General features: G+C 44.9%; 8 protein-coding genes across 8 annotated transcripts; 5 read left to right on the top strand and 3 right to left on the bottom strand. All coding sequences in view use genetic code 12, as the record gives it.

The window, feature by feature from the left end:
* Positions 1-42: 42 nt before the first annotated feature.
* Positions 43-1,170, bottom strand: CJI96_0004712 (putative cystathionine beta-lyase; the record flags this gene model as incomplete). The annotated part of the gene is made up of 1 exon (XM_029037527.2): positions 43-1,170. One exon carries the CDS (start codon positions 1,168-1,170, stop codon positions 43-45), a length of 1,128 nt encoding a protein of 375 aa, XP_028888583.2.
* Positions 1,171-1,241: 71 nt separating this feature from the next.
* Positions 1,242-2,054, bottom strand: CJI96_0004711 (uncharacterized protein; the record flags this gene model as incomplete). The annotated part of the gene is made up of 1 exon (XM_054702225.1): positions 1,242-2,054. One exon carries the CDS (start codon positions 2,052-2,054, stop codon positions 1,242-1,244), a length of 813 nt encoding a protein of 270 aa, XP_054558200.1.
* Positions 2,055-2,237: 183 nt separating this feature from the next.
* CJI96_0004710 (uncharacterized protein) lies at positions 2,238-3,138 on the bottom strand (the record flags this gene model as incomplete). Its single annotated transcript, XM_054702224.1, has 2 exons — positions 2,238-2,759; positions 2,806-3,138. 2 exons carry the CDS (start codon positions 3,136-3,138, stop codon positions 2,238-2,240), a joined length of 855 nt encoding a protein of 284 aa, XP_054558199.1.
* A 1,344-nt stretch (positions 3,139-4,482) lies between these two features.
* On the top strand, positions 4,483-7,827 carry MSU1 (exoribonuclease II; the record flags this gene model as incomplete). Its single annotated transcript, XM_029037529.2, has 1 exon — positions 4,483-7,827. One exon carries the CDS (start codon positions 4,483-4,485, stop codon positions 7,825-7,827), a length of 3,345 nt encoding a protein of 1,114 aa, XP_028888585.2.
* A 721-nt stretch (positions 7,828-8,548) lies between these two features.
* Positions 8,549-11,116, top strand: CJI96_0004708 (uncharacterized protein; the record flags this gene model as incomplete). The annotated part of the gene is made up of 1 exon (XM_029037530.2): positions 8,549-11,116. The coding sequence occupies one exon, from the start codon at positions 8,549-8,551 to the stop codon at positions 11,114-11,116; it is 2,568 nt and encodes an 855-aa protein (XP_028888586.2).
* A 637-nt stretch (positions 11,117-11,753) lies between these two features.
* Positions 11,754-12,692, top strand: CJI96_0004707 (inorganic diphosphatase; the record flags this gene model as incomplete). The annotated part of the gene is made up of 1 exon (XM_029037531.1): positions 11,754-12,692. One exon carries the CDS (start codon positions 11,754-11,756, stop codon positions 12,690-12,692), a length of 939 nt encoding a protein of 312 aa, XP_028888587.1.
* A 513-nt stretch (positions 12,693-13,205) lies between these two features.
* On the top strand, positions 13,206-18,044 carry NUP188 (Nup188p; the record flags this gene model as incomplete). The annotated part of the gene is made up of 1 exon (XM_029037532.2): positions 13,206-18,044. One exon carries the CDS (start codon positions 13,206-13,208, stop codon positions 18,042-18,044), a length of 4,839 nt encoding a protein of 1,612 aa, XP_028888588.2.
* Positions 18,045-18,127: 83 nt separating this feature from the next.
* ERG12 (mevalonate kinase) lies at positions 18,128-19,405 on the top strand (the record flags this gene model as incomplete). The annotated part of the gene is made up of 1 exon (XM_029037533.2): positions 18,128-19,405. The coding sequence occupies one exon, from the start codon at positions 18,128-18,130 to the stop codon at positions 19,403-19,405; it is 1,278 nt and encodes a 425-aa protein (XP_028888589.2).
* Between the last annotated feature and the right edge of the window lie 30 nt (positions 19,406-19,435).

The raw sequence follows: 19,435 nt of genomic DNA, 5'->3' as shown, positions 1-19,435 counted from the left end.
AATAATTTTTATTTAATGCCAACGTATTTATCATTGCTCTACCTATATGGCCTTTAGCGCTTGCTCGATGTCGCCAATCAAGTCGTCCACGTCTTCAAGACCCACACTGACACGGAGTAACGATGGTGACACTTCGTGGTCAGACATGGCGCGCCATTCGATCAAGCTCTCGACTCCTCCTAGAGATGTGGCATGGTAAAAGTACTTCAAGTGCGATGGAAATCTCCTCGCCTGGTCTTCAGTCTTAAGCTCAAAAGAGAACGTTGGAGAGTGACCACCTTTTAATTGGCGAGTAACGTAAGGCTCGGTTTGCAACGAGGAGTGGTACACCTTGACTATTGCTGGGTACTTTTTCTTGCTTTCATTGAGAAACTGAACAATTTTGGTAGCATTTCGGCTCTGTCTCAATACTCGTAACTCAAGAGTCTTCAAACTTCTGAGCAAGAGTGCAGACTCCAAATTGGCGATGTTTGTACCCAAGTATATTCTGTCATCGATCAATTTGCGGTATACACCTTCACTCTTTGTCAACAACACTCCGGCCAACAAGTCAGAGTGGCCCCCGAAATACTTGGTAGCAGAGTGCATCACCATGTCAGCGCCAAACTCGAAAGCATCCTGCAAAGGAGGCGGGGCAAAAGTTGAGTCAACAAGAAGAAAGGCTCCCGCGGCATGTGCTTTATCAGCGTAGTATTGGATATCAAGAGCAAGCGACTCTGGGTTAACAGGAGTCTCCAAGTGGATGAGATCACCCTTTTCCAAATGAGCCAAATCATCGTCAGTCAATCCGTACTTTTTCAAGCCGTGGTTCCGCTGCCATATCTCGGTTATTCCATGAACACCGTGGTAACCCTTCCCAATGAACAACTTCTTTGGGTTGAAGTGGGTAAAAGCTGCAAACACCGCACTCAATCCGGAGTTATACGCTACAGCGTGAGACTTGGTAATTTTGGCGATTGTTTGCTCCACCAATTCTCCTGTGGGGTGGGCCTCCCGGGAGTAAATTGGGTTCCCAACTTCGTAAGGCCAGGGTCCTGGTACCATTTTTTGCAACTTATCAGGATCACAAGGGTACTTGAAAGTTGTGGAGATGTTGATTGGCGGGGTCACATCCGACGCTCTGTGGAGGTTGTCGGCGCCATGGATACTGGTAGTTGACAATTGGGGCATTCTTGAAAAATAAAGAAAGTTGATGGTTGCGAAAGTGTGGTTCCCCTGGCGCAATATATAGTGCATGAGGTTCATGCACAATGGTACTCGGCAGGGTGAGTCAATTGGGGCATGTTTGCCACTTTCACAATTTTCCAAACGGCATATACGGGAACTGAGCGATCGCCAATGGGAATGTCGAGTTTTCCGTTTTCAGAAAGCAAAATTTTGTCGTTTTGCCGGGGGCAGATACGTGAATCAGGGTTCATAAGTGATACATCAAAGGTGTCTTTCTGCAGTGCCGCGTTCGAGTCTATGCAAGCCAAAGATACTGCTAGAAGGTAAGGACCTAGACAAGTGGCGCTAAGAACGAGATATGGAGAGAACTCAGGAGATTTGTGCTGGGCAGAAAAAAGTGACTGTTCAACTCCAGGTTTGTTTTTTTCTTTGTCTGCTCTCCCAGCAGTGCTAGTGATAGGAATGTCGTTTCTCACGAACTTGTAGTCCTGGAGACGGTACCAATGGGTGAAAGCACGAACACAAGAATTACTTTGGGAAACAAGCTCATTCGTATCCTTGAGCCTTTTGATGACGTTGTCTGTAATGCTTTTATACCGAGGTTCGAACTGGGGAGGTTCTGGACAACTCTGAATGTCGAAAAGCAAGCTTTTGGAGGAAAATGCCGACTTGTTTGTAGTTGGACGTGGCCTGATGATATTTAGTGACTTGGAAATGCCCAGAAGATGGCTAATTTTCGTTTTGGTTGGATGCTGACGGGTTGTTTTCGCTGTTGGCGTTTTGTTTTGATGTAATGTGGGTTTGTTCACATTAGTGGAAATATCAGCGAGCGGACGTCGCTTTGTCCGAGCTGCTTTGCGGAGATGGAATTTCTCAAAGTCATCCATGATAAAAAAAGAAAAGAAAAATCAAAAAATGGACTCTACAAATGGACTGTCATGGATCAGTGTTAGGGTTGGCAGATGAACTGTGTGTTGGGGTTGTGCGTACTACTACGGGAAGTGGTGTCTGGGTTTTAATTCGTGAATTTCGCAGCCATTCGGCCCTTGGAGTACTACGTACTATGCTTATTATAACTTCGATGGAACCTTTCTGCCCACGGTCGACTTGATCAACCCGTTGGGGTCGCTCGAAGGGTAGTACAAGTCGTCGTTGTTGATACCCTTCCACTCCAAGTTGTATAAGATGAAGTGGATGTTGGGCAACTCGTAGCTAACAGTGTCCACGGCAGGAGCAGCGTCCAAGATCTCAAGTGACATATTGTACATGGTGGCCTGGACAGAAGGAGAGTTTTCAATGGCAAACCTGTCCAAGGTGATCTTCCTGGCACTCTCGTAAACATTGTCGAACAAACCGTTCTTGGCCTTCTGCACGACATCGTCAAGGGAGGACAAGTGGGACTCGAACTTCCATGAGGCGTCCACATTGGTCGACAAAATTCTGTCTGTGGTTGGCTTCAACGTGGTGTAGTCACACTCGTTGTAGCCGTAGAACATCGAGCCGGTTGATTTCATCACCTTCAAATCCTTGATGCCAGAGACAATGGTGACCTTGTTGGAAGGCTTGTTGTAGGTCAAAAACGTTCTTCTGGTCTCTGGACCCCCGTGTGAAGCTGTGGTCGTGCAACTTCCCGTTCACTTCGTACTTCGTCCACACGTCCTGGACAATGGTCACCTCGACTCCGGAAACGTGGTTGTACTTGGTGGTGAAATGCTTGGCCAAGTGGGCAGCAAAGCGCTCGATGGGCCACACCTCGGTGTTCTTGGCCTCGATTAAAATGGTGTTCTTGACGGTGTCTGTGGGAACAATGGGCGAATTGTCAGCTTCCGTGTACGAAACGTCGAAGTCACCTCTCAACAAAACCTGGCAGTTGGCCTGTAACACTTCCTGGACCTTTGGGTTGTGTCTGTCGCGCTTGACTTTCAAGAACTTGACGTTAGCCTTGCCGTAAGAGGAGTCGATCAATGACATGATGGGATTGAGAGAAGTAGATGGTTGTGGTGGAATATGTCGAGGGAAAAGAGTGGTTGAAGACCTCTACTTATAGTCGATGGCTTATCGCGGGGATCCTTTCGGCGATCGCCGAGCCAGATAAGCGCCGCAGCGGTGCACCGAAACAGAGAACGATCAACAGAAATTCCAAGAAGGCAGTGGTAAATGAGAGCTGGCATAGTATATCTATTGAGCTGACCTTGGTAGATATTTTTGGCATGAATTGAATGTTGGTATACTCTTAAAATTTTTTTTTGGTTGGTGGCTGCGAAATCGGCTGCCATAGTATGGGTCCGAGACAAGGCCATAGAATACGGTCTACCGAAACGCACCCAGAGTGCACAATCAGGCCATCTGCACCTTTTCGGTCCACTGGCTGCGAAAAAAAGCGTTTCGGTCGGCTGGTGAAACCGGTGAACCTTTCGGTGATCTCCATTTGGCTCTCGAGCGATAGCAAGATGAAGAGAGAGGTTGTTCTAGCATGAGATTTTTGAGTACAAACTTTGTCAAAATTAAAGGGTGAGGGAGAGGGGTGTCGGCACTGTCCTGGAGTTCAAAGATACGAGATGGAGGGGTGGAGATGGGCGATAAAATTTAAACTGATTGTTCTGAGTAATGATATGATAATGGAGCGTGGCCAGGGAAGAAACAGTATGTCGCTTTAGGTCGACAATGCTAAGAGGATTCGAATTGGGTGGTCGAGATCTCATTTCTTCGATGACTTGTGGTAACATTCTTGGCTCTTATAATTAGGGGATTGGGCGAGGGCCGGGAAGGAAAATCGGGATTAATGGAGAGTTGCAGAAATATTCTTCCGCTCTTACTAAAGGTAAACGTCTTTATAGAAGGCTCGTCCAGATGTGTTTAATAGTGAATCAATCATGTAACAGAAAGGGCGCTGTTATACTGGAACGTTACGTTCTGAAGGTTCCAAATCAGCTCACCAAGACGTACTCATAATCTGTTGCTGCCTTAATGACAAATTACAAGATTCTACGTCTTCTCTTAAGCAACTCTCCTATGCTAACTATGCCATTTCGCTTGCTTTCCTCCCTCAACTGGCCTGTCGCAACCGTTAACTGAGCAGCGATCTCACCGATATAGCCCCAACTCCAACACCGGTATCAGTTGCACCGGAACAACTGAACTGAGGTCTCATAGCGAGTCAGTCAAAGAGATATCCCCCATTTTCTCTCAATTTCCAATATACCTCTGATTCTTCCACCCCCCTCACGTGCAGATACTACCTCTTCGCAGCCATCGCTTCGCAGCCATACTAGCAACATCACCACTTCTACTTCTGCCTCCAAGCTCTCCATATACATGCTACGATCAGCCCACGTTGTACTTCGACGCTACAGAAGCACAAGTGGTGGACTTAAGCATAAGAGGAGCCCGAAGGCGCTCTCAAAGGAGGCTATAGCGGTCACAAAGGAGGTGATCGAGGAGAACTCCACAAAAAAATACTATGATCCATCAAATGTAACGCTCGATTTCTCCCTATCGAATTTGCAGCTTGTGGCAAAGATCGTTGATGCAAGCAACGATAGGGTAGCTAAGCGGCTCGAGGAGCCTGCTAAAGAGTGGTCCAAAAAGCATCCTATAGACATGAAGGATACTCTGAGAAGGTTTCGAAAGATGATTTTTGGCGGCAGGATTTCCCTCAAAAAGAACCTATCTCCCCTCGATGTGGGAGACTTGGTTCTTTTAGATCGCCAGAGTACGCTTCTACACTTGGTTGTGGACAAACCTCACGACTTGAAGACTTCCACCTATACGTTGGTTAACCACGAGGGAGAAATCATGTATGCCCACAGAGACCAGATAAAGCTACGGTTGCCAGAGGTGGTATCACGTACGCGTCTTCGGCCCCTTCAGATAGTGCAGCTTGAAAAAAAGCACCGTGGGCTCGCTCCAATCGGCATGCCAGACTCTAAATTTTCCAGGTCGCCAGAAGCGTTGCCTGAAGGGTTAGAGGTGGGCTCTACTAAAAGTGATTCTCAGACCTCTGATTTAGAAAGACTGACCACAGGGGACGACTTTATCATGGCCCAGGCGGCCTCACAATTACTCACAGACACTGACGTGAAGACGTACGTTGTTCCCACGCCGGCGAGACTGCTTATTTCGCAGCCACTTATAGACACTTCAATTGCAAGTTTTCGAAAGATGAACTCATTCACGAGATGCCTCGATTATATCCACAAGATCTTGCAGTATGACGAGAACAACAATATCACAGCTTCATCACGCACGATTCCGATCTTTGAGCTTTTTGAGTACGTATCGAAGTTTGAGCATAGGTTTAAGCATCTTGAGCATTCTGACGGCCAAGACGAGTTCCGCATATTGAACAGTCAACTAGGTTACTCTGGTATTGACGGGGCCACCTTGCTCGGAAAAAAGTTTCCTGATCTGTCCAAGAACGACTTCGCAGATGTTGACCATTCGCTTAGCTCCTACCTTGGCTTTGTCGTGTCATTGTCGCAGAACCCTAGGAAGTGGAAGATTAACTTTCACCATAACTCGAAAGTGCCATTAAGTGTCGATGTATTGCCGATCTCTAAGTCTATCGAGGTTGCCGATACTCTTGAATTCTTGAAGGATGATGGCATCAACGCCTTTACCCAGTTCTACGTTGCCTATTGTCACAATAAGAGGAATCTTAGTAAGCCTCCTCAGTACAATGAGTTGGTAAATTTGCTCAGGGACTTTGTTGCCGGGAATATTGTCGAAGATCGTATGCTAGAGAGCGTTGTCAGCAATCTAGTGAGAAGTATCGATGATGTACTTGAAAAGGAAGGGCTCAAAACAAAAGAAGTGTTGCCATATTCCTTTGAGTATTCCAAAAGCAGGGCGTTGGAGATTCTCTCTACGTTGAACAACGATCTCTGGTGCAATCCAAGCCAATGGTCTGTTTCGCTTAATCTACCAACAACTGATACCTCTGCAGAAGCTGACATGGCTAAGAAATACTACGACTTTGTTGACGAGGAATTCACTTCCAAAGAGGATTTTGACAAGGCTTTAAGCGGCAATTTCATCCAAGATGAGGAACGCGATATCCATTTACAAGAGTTTAATGATGAAATTATCTCAACAAACAAGACTTCCAGCTTTGAGAGCTGGATAACATCCGATTTTCACAAATCTGACCCACTTCAAAGCATCAGGGCCGACTTCCCAGCAGTACCCATCTATTGCATTGACTCGGCAGATGCGCATGAAATTGACGACGGTATTTCTATCGAAGATAAAGGCCGATACTTCCGATTTACCGTTCATGTTGCTGATCCCACTTCTTACATCAAGCAGAATTCCATTCTTAGCCAGGTAGCTCTCAAGAAGGGTGCAACTGTTTACCTTCCTGAGGGTGCTACATTGATGTTGCCACAGCTCATCTCGAAAGTTTGTGGAATGGATGCTGCGGGAGAGAACAGGAGTTTTGCGATTCAATTCAAAGTGGAAAAATCTGCCTTCAAGCGTTACGAGGAATCGCATAGCGAGCTAGACGGGAAGTGCATCATGGATGAGATTGTAAGCTCTGCCAGAGTAAAATTTTTCAACTTCAAAGACAATGCCGTCTGCATCACCTACGAGCAAGTAAATCAAATTTTGGACGATGAAACAAACATGAGAAGGTTTTCAAAGGATGAATCTGAGGTCGGATCGAGAGAATGGGACCTCTTCAACCTTTCTCGAATTGCATCTATACTAAAAGAGATCAGAGGGGAGCATCTAGGAGCTTTAGACTTTCCCAACGAGTCATGCAAGACTAGGGTTGACTACGTTCCGAGAAAGGAAGTATGTGAGCCCTTCTTTCAGAAAACAGAAGAGGGTTTCAAAATTGCCATTGTCAATGGCGATGCTGATAAAATACCTGTTGTTTCCATTCAAAAAGACTTGAATCAATCTGACTCGTCTAAATCGCAAGAGCTAGTTTCTAATTTTATGATCACAGCCAATCACGCTGCTTCAGCGTACGCTCGCAAAAGAGAGATACCCATCATTTTGAGAACTCAAGAATTGAGGTTGAGCAACGCCGTGTCGAGGGAAATCAACGAGATTATGAAGAGGCAAAGAGACAAAGACGGAGCGGCAATGACCGTGCAAGAGAAGGCTGATTTAAGGAAATTCATGACAGCAGCCAATTACGAGGCCAATTATCGTGGTCACGAGTCCTTGGGACTCCCCAGCTATTCCCACTTCACATCTCCATTGAGAAGGTACGCCGACATGGTTAATCACTGGATGTGCGCTGATTACCTTGTTAACAAGGGAGAGATGAAAATGAAGAAGGATAACTTATTCAACTTGGCCAATCACTTGCAGATATGTCTGTTTGTCAATAAACAGGCAGAGAGGTCTTCAATAAAGTTTTGGCAAGGTAGTTTTCTCAGGTTTTACTTCGAAAGTTTAAAAAAGGGCAAGATCAGCGATCCTATAGAGTTTGAGTTTTTGCTTCTAAGCGATGCCAAGAGGGGAGATGTTAGATGCAAGCTAGCATACTTCGACCTGGTGAAGGCCACCATAGTGGCCAATGATCTCGTTAAGAGGCGCTTCAATACCGGTGAGTACGAGGTTGGGCAGGTGATCAAGCCAAGCTTCACAGTGAGGAAGATAGACATGATAGAGAACGAGTTTGCAGTTGAGCTCGAATGTACATAGTCAGCTGCAGGACCAAGAGAAAACGTAAAAAAGGAAGTTGTAGGTGGTTAGGCTAAAACAATTAAGAATAGTTACAAACATGGCGAAGCAAGCTATTTAGCAAATACCATATAAAAAGCCGCGGCGAAACGTCACTGTAGCCAAGCACGGCTTAAGCACAATGCAGCAGGCTGCCCACCCCAAGCTCCTCCACCAGTCAGAAAAGGTTTTGAAGGGTCCCAAAGAGCTAGACGGATCAAAAACTCCATTGATCTTCCTCATCACTTCAATTGGCATGGGTCGCAGTGTGCCCGAGGGAAGGGTGATGATTCGCAACCGAAACAAGCTGCGCGCGAAGATGCGCGAAGATGCGCACCCTGCGCAAGGCTCACCGAAGCATTTGCAACCTTCACGGCGGCAGTGAGCAACCCCCTGCGAAGTCGGCAGCACAAGAGCAAGAGAAAGAGAAAGGTGCAAATTGTAAAAAAAGTGAAATTGGGAATTACGTACTTTATATATTCGAGAAAACCATTAGATCGTCCTGCGTACAGACAACCCCCCCTTCCTTCCCCTTCGCCAACGCTTATGATTGTGCAGCCCATACCCTTCACTTGTAGAGGAAAGTTTTGCACAAAGCGACATCACTGTTTTGATCCAAGCAGAAAGGAAGCTACACAATTTTCTACACACTTAGTACCACTTTCTTCTTAAAAACCACCTTATATATTCTTCTTGAGTTACTATGGCCGACGCAGACACCCAGAGCACGTCGACGTCGGCGGTTTTGGTGACGTTGGTGCTGAACCTGATCCTTCTTGGGTGCTTTGTAGGAGGGTTCTTGATCCTTCGACTCAAGTTCAAGAGAATCTACTCGCCAAAGTCCTCATTTGACTTGGTGCCTGAAGAAAAGAAACCAGAGCCATTACCTTTGGATCCAGTGCGTTGGATTTTTGTTTTGCTCACGAAGCCCCACTCCTTTATCCTTCAACAGTGTGGCATGGATGGTTACTTCTTCTTGCGCTACCTCATCATGTGCGCTATGACATTTCTTGGAGGCATGCTCATCTGGGTGATTTTGCTTCCTATAAATGCCACAAATGGCAATGGCCACGACGGGTTGGACCAGCTCTCATTTGCCAATGTGAAACACCACAGAAGGTACTACGCACATGCATTCATGTCGTGGTTCTTCTACGGAGGGGTCATTTACATGATCTACAGAGAACTATTCTTCTACAATTCACTTAGAGCCGCTGTTTTGTCGTCGCCCCGTTATGCCAACAAGTTATCTTCTCGTACCGTCTTGTTCCAGTCGGTGCCAGATGCGTTTCTTGACGAGAAGCAGTTTGTCAAGCTTTTCAACGGCGTCAAGAGAATCTACGTTTCCAGAAACGTCAGGCGCTTGGCTTACAAGGTCAGGCAAAGAGAGGCCTTCGCCATGCAGTTGGAGGCGGCTACCACGCAGCTTTTGGTGAAGGCAATGAAGGCCAAAAAGAAAATGGACAAAAAGGGTGTTCAGGTTGAGGACCCAGAGGACATCAATTCGTACGTGCCGGAGAAAAAGAGACCCAGATGCAAAGAGGGCGGCTTCTTCTCCAAAAAAGTCGATAAAATCGAGTATTTGCGGAATAAACTTCAAGAGCTCGATGAAGAGGTCAAGAAGCATCAGAAAAAATACAGAATGGCCAACCCCAAGAATACGCTTTTTGTCGAGTTTGAGGACCAGTTTTCTGCTCAGTTGGCTTATCAGAGTGTTGTTCACCATACTCCAATGAGAATGACCCCTGCTTATATCGGATATGATCCCGCTGATATTGACTGGGATAACATGCGTCTCTTCTGGTGGGAAAGGATCACCAGAAAGCTTATTGCCCTGGCTGCTATCATTGCGTTGATCATCTTCTGGGCTATCCCCGTGGCGTTTGTCGGTGTAATTTCTAACATCAATAACTTGACGGAGAAGCTTCCTTGGTTAGGATGGATTCAAAACTTGCCCGACTGGCTTCTTGGTGTGGTTACCGGTTTGTTGCCAACCATCATGTTGTCCTTGTTGATGACTCTTTTACCTATGTTCATCAGAGGCATGGCTAAGATCGCTGGATGCGTCTCATTCCAACACACTGAGGACTTCACACAAAACTGTTACTTCGGATTTTTGACTGTGAACTCTTTCCTTGTGACTGCCTTGGCTTCCTCTGCTACTGCAGCTGTGGCACAGATCATTAACAACCCAACATCTGCCATGAATCTTTTGGCTGCAAACTTGCCTAGATCTTCTAACTTCTTCATTTCCTACCTCATTTTGCAGGGGTTCACCATTGCTGGTGGTGCGTTGTTTCAAGTTGTCACGTTTTTCTTGTTTTACATCCTTGGTGCTCTTTTGGACAAGACACTTAGGAAGAAGTGGGCAAGGTTTTCCGGCTTAGGTATAGTCATGTGGGGTACAACGTTCCCTATTTTCACTAACCTTGCTTCCATTACCTTGGCGTTTGCTATCATTGCTCCGATGATCTTGTTGTTCGGATGCGTGGCTTTCCTTTTGGCATTCATTGCTTACGGTCATAATTTGACATACTGTTTCGTGGAGGCTCCTGATAACAGAGGTTTGCACTACCCAAGAGCACTTTTTCAAACTTTTACAGGTTTGTACTTGGGCCAGGTTTGTCTTTTGGGTTTGTTTGTTGTCGGTAAGGGTTGGGGTTGTGTCGCCTTGCAGGCCATCGGAATTGCATTTACAGCTTTCTGCCATATCAACTTGAAAGAGGCATTCGGCAGGTTGACTACTGTCCTCCCAATAGATTGCATGAAGCCATTGGATGGCTTTTCTAAAACCGTTTCGTACCAAGGAGAGTCAGACTTCAAGACCAAGGTGCTTGACAAGAGGAAAAATGAAAAGGCTGATCTTCTTAAAGAAGACCAGAAAGACCATGAAAGGGTGGAAGAAGATACTCAACAACTCGAAGGTGGACAGAACCTTGTGCCATTACTCGCAGATCGTGATTTTAAGACCACAGAGTCTAAAAACTGGCTCGTAAGGTTTGTCCGTCCCGACGTCTTCCTCAATTTCAGGCACGCCAAAAGGATGATCCCTGCCACGTATAACATGGAAGAGGAAGTCGTTGACGACAAGCACGCATTCGATCAGCCAGCAATTGCGGCGCAGATGCCAAAATTATGGATTCCTAAGGATCCATACGGATGGTCACAGAAAGAAATCGAGAGCAATCGAAAAATCATTGAGATGACTGACGAAAACTCTGGCTTCAGCGAGAACTGCAAGCCACAGTTCTTTGGGGAGTCCCCTGTTTAATGTAGGAGTTTCATTTAGAGTGATGAATACACGTATTCAAAAGCGGAAGAAATAATTAGATTCATGATTAAGCGACGCAAGTATAACAGGAAAATTGAACGCTTTTACGAGCCTTTTCATTCCAAGAATAAAAGGCGACACATCAGGATCACTACATGGCTCATGATGAGAATAGTTCGAATCGAAGAATTGTGACGTTTTCGGTGAATCTCAACCGTCACTAGAAACAACAGCCGATGAAGATAATGACATCGTAACATCAAGGAAAATTACCTGAAATCATGATTGAAAAGAACAACTAAAATGTCTAAACTTCCGATCTAGAACTGTCAAAATCGGTCAATGGCCCTCACCTTGTAGTATATTCAACCAACGGCATCAATGCCACTCAACCTAATAATTCGAAAATCAACATACATTATTCTTTATTCGCAGCATCAAAAGGAATGGTTCAAGGTCGAACACTCCAAATTTCTTCGTATGTAGTTTTCAATTCCTATCTCCATCTCTCTCGTGTGCTCATCATGTGCCGCGGATATAGCGACAAAAAGTGGAGATAGTGCTTCACTCTCGGGGCCATATATACCATCCGCAAATGTACCCCAGAATATCACCAAGTAAACGCTTTTTTTCTTTCATGAGCAGCAACCAGCCGTCTCGAGCAGTGCATAGGCTTCACCTCACGCAAAATCACCTCAGAGCTCAATCTTCATTGGCCAACATCGACAATGTCAGTGTGGGTGCTAAATACACCCAGGAATATAGAAACTACGCTGTCGATAGGCAAACCAACAAGGTTATATCGTATTTTCATGACATCCCGTTACGATTGAATACGCAACAAAAGACAGCTACCATGGTTGTGGAAGTTCCACGATGGTCGAACGGTAAGTTTGAGATTGACCCCAAGCAGCCAGGTAACCCGATAGTGCAAGACTTCAAGAAGGGAAAAGTGAGGTTTGTGCGGAACTTGTTTCCTTACCACGGGTACATTCACAATTACGGGGCGCTTCCGCAAACGTGGGAGGACCCAACGCAAAAGAGTAACGTGGAAGGGTTGTATGGAGATGGAGATCCGTTGGATGTGTGTGAGATTGGGTCAAGTGTGTTTCCCATAGGTTCTGTGGTGACAGTCAAGCTTCTAGGCTCCTTGGCTTTGGTGGATGATGGAGAATTAGACTGGAAAGTCATTGCAATCAATGTGGACGACGAGTTGGCGCCTGAGCTCAATGATATAGGCGATGTCGAAAAGAAGTGCCCTGGCCTTCTTGCTGCGACAAGACAGTGGTTCAAGGATTACAAGAAGCCAGATGGTAAGCCAGAAAATGTGTTTGCTTTCAATGGCGAATATAGAGACGCAGCTCAGACATGGGAGACCGTAGAGGAGTGCCATGTGGCGTGGGAGAAGCTTGTGACGGGCAAAACAGAGAAAGGCAAATTTGCTATTGAGAATGTCACGTTACAAGGCACCCCGTTGAAACAGGATAAGTTTGAATTCAGTGACTCTGTGCTCCTGGCAGCTGCAGAACCAGACGCTCCTATTCCTGATGAAGTGCACAAGAGCTTCCACTATTAGCTAGTGAACGCTGGGAAGAATCATGAGATAATTGATAAATAAGGGGCGGGGGGCCGCTTGAACAGACATTGAGTTCCAGGACAGTATCCTTGTAGGTCTCGTGCTCGGTAGACAGCTAGCTTGTATATATATATATATTGGAAGACTAGCTACCAAATACAGTCATCTACAAGCACTTCTTTCATGTCATAATCCTTTCAATGATTCTGACAGTTCTATAGATGGTTCTCTACCTTTACACTGGAGTTTTGCAGCCATCAAGCTCGTGCACCGTAGATCCACAAAATTTGGCACCCCAAAAAGCTATACTCATATGAGTGTCAGGAAAAGTAATAACAGGCCAGAAATTTATATAACATCATTCATCTTATTCTCAAGTATTATCATTCATATTCGGTACCATTTGACTACCTATTCTTCCTATGGAGTGTGCGCACCAATATCAACAGAAAAAAAGCTGTAGGTTGCAACCAAACATAAACACCTTAAAATCACCTACCACTTCCCAGGGCAATGCCGGCTTCCAAAGCTCTTTCCCACCAGCGTGGTCTCAGACCCATGGAGCAGACCCCACTGTGGACGTTTGGCTCCGCATTGACCCTCCTTAACGAAACACCCACGATTCATATACTAGATGCCTTAGATGAGTTCCTCTTGCACTCAAAAGAGGTGATTCTTTCGCCGTTTCCATTCCGATGCAAGGATCCAAAGGACTTGAACATGCTAAATGAGTTCACCCTTCGTGGTGTTTTGTTTGAAGATGTTCTGAAAAATGTGTCTACAGCTAATAAATTAGCACGTATCTTGCACGTCGATCCCAAGGAGGCGTTGCGTGTGATCACTCAAACACAGCAGAGAATTCCCGAGTTTGAAAGTGCTAATAAGCCATCCAGCTTGTTGGGCTCTCGCCTTCATGACGATAAGGATGAGTTGAAGACGGGAGAGAAGTTGGCAAGGTATGCATCTATGCTTCTAAAAGAAAGAAGAGTAGTGCTTCGAATAGCAAAGAATTGTCTCGGCAGAAGATACGATGAGAACTCTACATCTACTGTACGCAACTTGGGAAAGCTGATTATTCTCGATTCAAGCTATGCCGAAAATGCTATCGAGTCGCTCAGACAATGTGCAACTGATATCCTTCTGGGCTCCTACAAGACGGGTGTATCTCATGCAATAGATACTATTGTGTACACAGAGACTCTACTCTTTATGCTGGAGCTTTTAAGCCTTTTGTGTGAGATAATTATCTCGTCTAGTGGCATCTCTCCGGTGACCCAATGGTTTAGGTTCATGGATGAGACAAACTTCATGATCTCATTGGGCTCATTCATCACAAACAAGGAATGCTTTGTGTTGCTTCAATCTCTAGCGACAGTTGTGTCATTGCAAGTACTCGACTTGGAAAATAGCTTCGATACAGAGAGCCAACTGTATGTGAATGACGGCAAGTTGTTCAAGCTGATTGACGAGATTATCTCAACTAGAAACGTGAACTCCATCGTTAACTATGCTTGGCTCATCATTCTTTATAAAAAGGCCATTGTCGTGGAGGAGTTTTCGGAGATGCTGGTAACATTCGTAAAGGAGTTCCCTCTTGATAAGATTAACGCCAGCATCGCGTTTTTTACAGAAGTGCTCGAACTGAGTAATGTTTTTCTAGACGTCACCAAGCTCAACCAGTTTCTACAGTTTGATGAGCTTTATTCGATTGTTTTATCCAATCTACTAATGGTCGCGTTGCCACTTATGCCAATGAATGTCGATACTGCGACTTGCATCCAACAAGTATTGAGCTCAGCGCCACCTTTCATAGTTGAAAAATTCTATGACAACCCTGAAGTTGTCAACGCCATTGTTTTGTCCAGGGCTAAATTTCCCGTCAGCATTCCTCCATACCTAAAATTGGCCTCAATCAATGGCAACTTTGCATTCAATGAGTTCAGGGAACTCAAATCATACATGTCAGTGTTCGATAAAGAAGAGTTTGGTCGAATTTGTGACATTGACTCAGAAAATACTGACCTCATGAAGCTCTCTGAGACAGTTGACCTTTATCCACCATACGAAGTGAATAACAAATTATCTCTTATGCTCAGCTATAATACCAAAGCTAAGGTCATACCTACTAAGGATGATAAGGTTCTTGTGACATTTTTGTATAAGTACAGTGGTTGGGCATTTCTTGGAAGAGTGATTCAAAACATCTCAAAGACATTCGACATCACAGATCTGCAGAAGATGCTCGTGCTCAAAGACTTGTTGCACTTGCTTGTTCAGACAAGCGCTCAAGTTGAGAAGGAGGATTTCGTTACTGCTCTTAAGGCAATGTCTGCATACACAGATGACTCTGACATACTTGAGATCCTCTTTAGGTTACTTGAACAGGGTTTGCACAACCGCAATACGGAGATTCTGGCCCAAGTCATAAAAATACTCACCAACTTGTTGCCAGTATACTCTCCCAGAATCTGGCCCTACCTTGCTAAATCTTCATTACTTCCTAACAGAGGAAAGGAGCTGTTCATGTCTATAATGTTTGGATCTATTGAAATGGTCAACGGCTCATATGACTTTACAAATGCCTTGATTAAGTTTATCGGGGCGCTTACCAATGACTGTTTAACGAACAAACATGGATTCCCCGACAACCTTCAGGGAGAAGTACTTGGTGCTATGATTGAACATGCAATCGTGGTCTTCGAAAGCTTTATAAACTGCAATTTCGATGATGGTTTGCAAAGACTCGAGTTGGGCATTTTACTAGTCGGTGTATTTACTAGCATTCTCTCAGCACTCAATGAAGTGAATTCTGGCAACTTAAGCCAATCTGTGCCGGTGAAAGAACTTAGCATTTCTGCTGACAAAATTATCAGATCCTTTTTAGCACCAGAAGTTGCATCGGTACGTTCCCCCATACCTATTTTCAAGATGATAAAGTCAGTCGCAGACACTATGAACTATTACGATTTCCGTGATGTAACCGGAATATACTCGAAAAACTGGATTAGAAGCGCCCTAAAGTTTTCTGAAATTTTGATTATTACAAGAAGTCTCGTCGGCTTGAAACCTTCCCAATTTGAGAGAAAAATGTTTACACATCTTCAAGATTTAATCAAGATCTATTCGAGAGGGTCGTTTAGAAAGTCTGTATTGGACTTGATTACTGCCTTGACTAGTGGAATCTGGAACGATGAGCCAATGCCATCAATGTTGTCGCATTTGGAGCAAGAATACTCGCAAATATTTTTGCGTTCCTTGGCTGCTGATCTCACTAACCTATTTGATGACTACACCATAAGAGTTTCTGTGTATGACCTTTTATGCTCCATTTTGGATGCTAACCAGGAGGGTCTTTCAGTCTTATTTATAAGCGGCAGAAATGTTTTTGGAGGCTCTAAGAGTGAAACATCTTTATCTGTTTCGCTTCTCGCCATCCTTAAAAAGAATGCAAACGAGATGAAATACTATCCTCCATCTGTCACAGCTCACTTGCTAGATGCGATAGCTTTGGCATTCAATTCTTGGACAATTGCAAATGAGGATAATAGTGATGAGCACTTTGTCAAAGAAATTCTCAAACCCCTTGAGAGTGCGGATGGTGACCTAGATGATTCGAAAGCTTCTATCGACCTCATTTCAGCTTGTTACAGCAATAAGGTCATCGCGAAGAGTGCCGAAATATTGTCTCTCATCTTGTTTACAACAAAGAGCGAGGCGATTAAGGCGTTGATCACAGACGGTCTCCTTCACAAGGACTCGTTTGTGAAGAATATTCCCAAGTTTTTGTGTCCAAAACTTCAGAAAGGGCCCACGTTGCAACAAATAACCCTGCAATTTGAAGAGCATTTTCCCAATTATCGACTTTCTCAATTCACCTCTTCTTCTCAACGAAGAAACAGATTTAGTGTGAACGCCATCTATGCTCTTGATATAATGGAGAGTCTTTTTTTCTCGAATGGCAAATGGGCGGAGATGAAAACAATGTTGGAGAATTGGAGTGCTCGAATGCAAGACTACTACTCACAAGTTGCCATTGCCAAGTCTGTCGGGGCTTTGATTACGGCATTGTGTCGTAGAGCACCCTCCAAGAAGCTAAACCTGTACGTCAAGCTTATTCCTCAAATACTCTCTTTGCAACGTATTGAGGAGCTGCAAATTGTTACTACGGCCACGCAGCTCAAATTAGAAAGGGTTGAATTGGCTTTTCTTGTCGCCCAGACGTGCACCGTTGTCGAGGGTTTTCAAGATGATGGCCAAATTGCGCTTGATATTATCGAGAAGTCATCAATAGCTTTTCATGGCGGATCATGCACGGATGAAAATACACCAACTACACAACGTGCTTTACTTAGGTTGGCGCATATTGCCCTCTCTACTCTCAGAAACGAGCAGAATTTGATAATCTCGAGATTCAGTATTCTTCGGGACTTCTTTGACCAAGTCGTTTCTCAAGGTTCGAGATTAATCATCGCCCAATTACAAAATGATGTGTACCTCTCGAGGACTGACAAGACCCACAAGGCGACGGATCTTGGCGAGCTTCTTAATGACTTGCGTTTGGTGATTTCAATTTTTAAGTGTTTCGTGTCATTTAACATACCCGACTCACTTCAGAATGAATTGGCGAACTCGCTTATCGAACAAAAGACAGTCGACAGTTACCTCAGCTTATACTCATTCTCACACTTGATAGTTGTTCACGATGAGCCAATTTTCTCACACTTGACTCTTATGTTTGTCCAGCTTCTTCTATCTGTTGGTGTATTTGCGGAGAAGTTCATTACCAGAAACATGTTCATGGTGATAAGAGAAAGTGTTATTTCGCAGCCTCTTCGTGAGGGAGGGATCACGATTCAGAACTCTCCTCAACTACATCGCAACTGGACTAATGGAATAATGCCAATCATTTCGGCTACATTGACGGGTCCATCTAACAAGACTGAAGTTTTCAATACAATTAAAGCTTTCAGGAAGCAGATTGGGTTTTGTATAGAAAGCTGGGCAAAAGATTCACAGACGCTTCGTGTCTCCTCTGCCGTTACTTGGGAGACAACGCAGATTTGCCATTTCTACCAAATCCTCAGTCTGATTGCTAAAGCAGAAAACATCTCAAGTCAATCCCCTACATCGGTCGACATGTATATTCTTCCAGGTTTGGACACACCACAGAGGAGAGAGGACTTCTTGGACTACATCAACAATCTTCTCAAACATCCGAAGTTCTTGTCGTCGATCATTATTCCAAGCACTCCAGAGGAGACCAAAGTCTTGAAAACTGCTGGCAAAGCGCAAGATGAATTTGTTAAAGCACTCATACTGGAGATATCTGAGCTCAAGGAATTTTTCAACTGAGTAGTGCATGCATGGACAAAGCGTTGATAGTAACGCGACACTAGATGAGGTAAAGGAGAAAGTCAAGAAATAGAATTTAATACATGACCTCACCATTCTACGTTTCCGCTCCTGGAAAAGTCATTCTCTTTGGTGAACATTCTACGGTTTATGGCAAACCTGCCATTGCAGCCGCTCTTGGTCTTAGGGCATACCTCCTTGTGGTCCCCAATGAAGACCCCAACCAGATCTGCTTGGAATTTCCTGATATTTCCCTCAAACACCTGTGGAACAGGCAGGATATACCGTGGGGATCTCTTCAACAGTTCATTGATAGGCATGAGGGAAAACCTGTTGCCACGGATGAGCTAATTCCAGAAATTCTAGATAACTTGTCCGATTTGTTGGACATGGAGGACCAGCGCACATATATCACTTGCAGATGCTTCATGTACTTATATTCCAACTTGTGTTCTCCAGATACACCAGGCTGTCATTTTGTCATTCGCTCGACATTGCCCATCGGCGCTGGCTTGGGTTCCTCAGCATCTGTTTCGGTTTCGATCTCTACAGCACTCGCTATCTTGGGCAAACACATTGAATACCCTACTATTGCCATCGATACCAAACACCACGGCAAGGGAACTCCTGACTCCAACTTCATTGATGCATGGTCACTCATGGGAGAGAAATGCTTTCACGGAAACCCAAGCGGAATTGACAATGCAGTTGCAACTCACGGTGGTGCGGTGATGTACCAACGATTCGGGGGACCTGGCAATGTCGCAGTGAGAACAAACTTGAGGAATTTCACAGGCCTTGATCTACTTTTAACGAATACAAAAATTCCTCGAAGCACGGCTGATTTGGTGGGTGGCGTAGCTGCATTGACATCCAAGTATAACAAGGCCGCAGAAAACATTTTGCTGGCGATGGGCGAAGTGGCTATGGATGCCTACGATGCGATGCTTCAGCCTACTGTCAACACAAATGTATTGAGTGAGCTCTTTAACATCAATCATGGATTGCTTGTTGCCTTGGGTGTCTCTCACCCGGCGTTGGAAACTATCAAGGCAATCGGAGATAGTCATAAAATCGGGGCTACCAAGTTGACGGGAGCTGGCGGCGGAGGATGTGCAATTACTTTACTTTCGCCAGATGTAGAAAGCAGCACCCTAGATCGAGTGAAAAAGGAATACGAAGCCAGAGGGTTTGAAACTTTCCAAGCGCAATTGGGTGGCAAAGGTGTTGGCGTGTTGCAATTTGAAAACAACAGCGAGCCAGAGATGTTTTCAGCAGTGAACTTCATGTCCCAGGAAACTAGAGAGCACATAGAGGAGGCCATTGGCGCCTCAAAAGTTGCCGGATGGAGATTTTGGTAAATCTGACAACGGTTTTAAAATGTTAATAAA

This window comes from Candidozyma auris, chromosome 6 (assembly GCF_003013715.1).
Source record: "Candidozyma auris chromosome 6, complete sequence".
Classification (NCBI taxonomy): Eukaryota; Fungi; Ascomycota; class Pichiomycetes; order Serinales; family Metschnikowiaceae; genus Candidozyma; species Candidozyma auris.
This window is presented reverse-complemented; position numbering and strand designations above follow the sequence as displayed.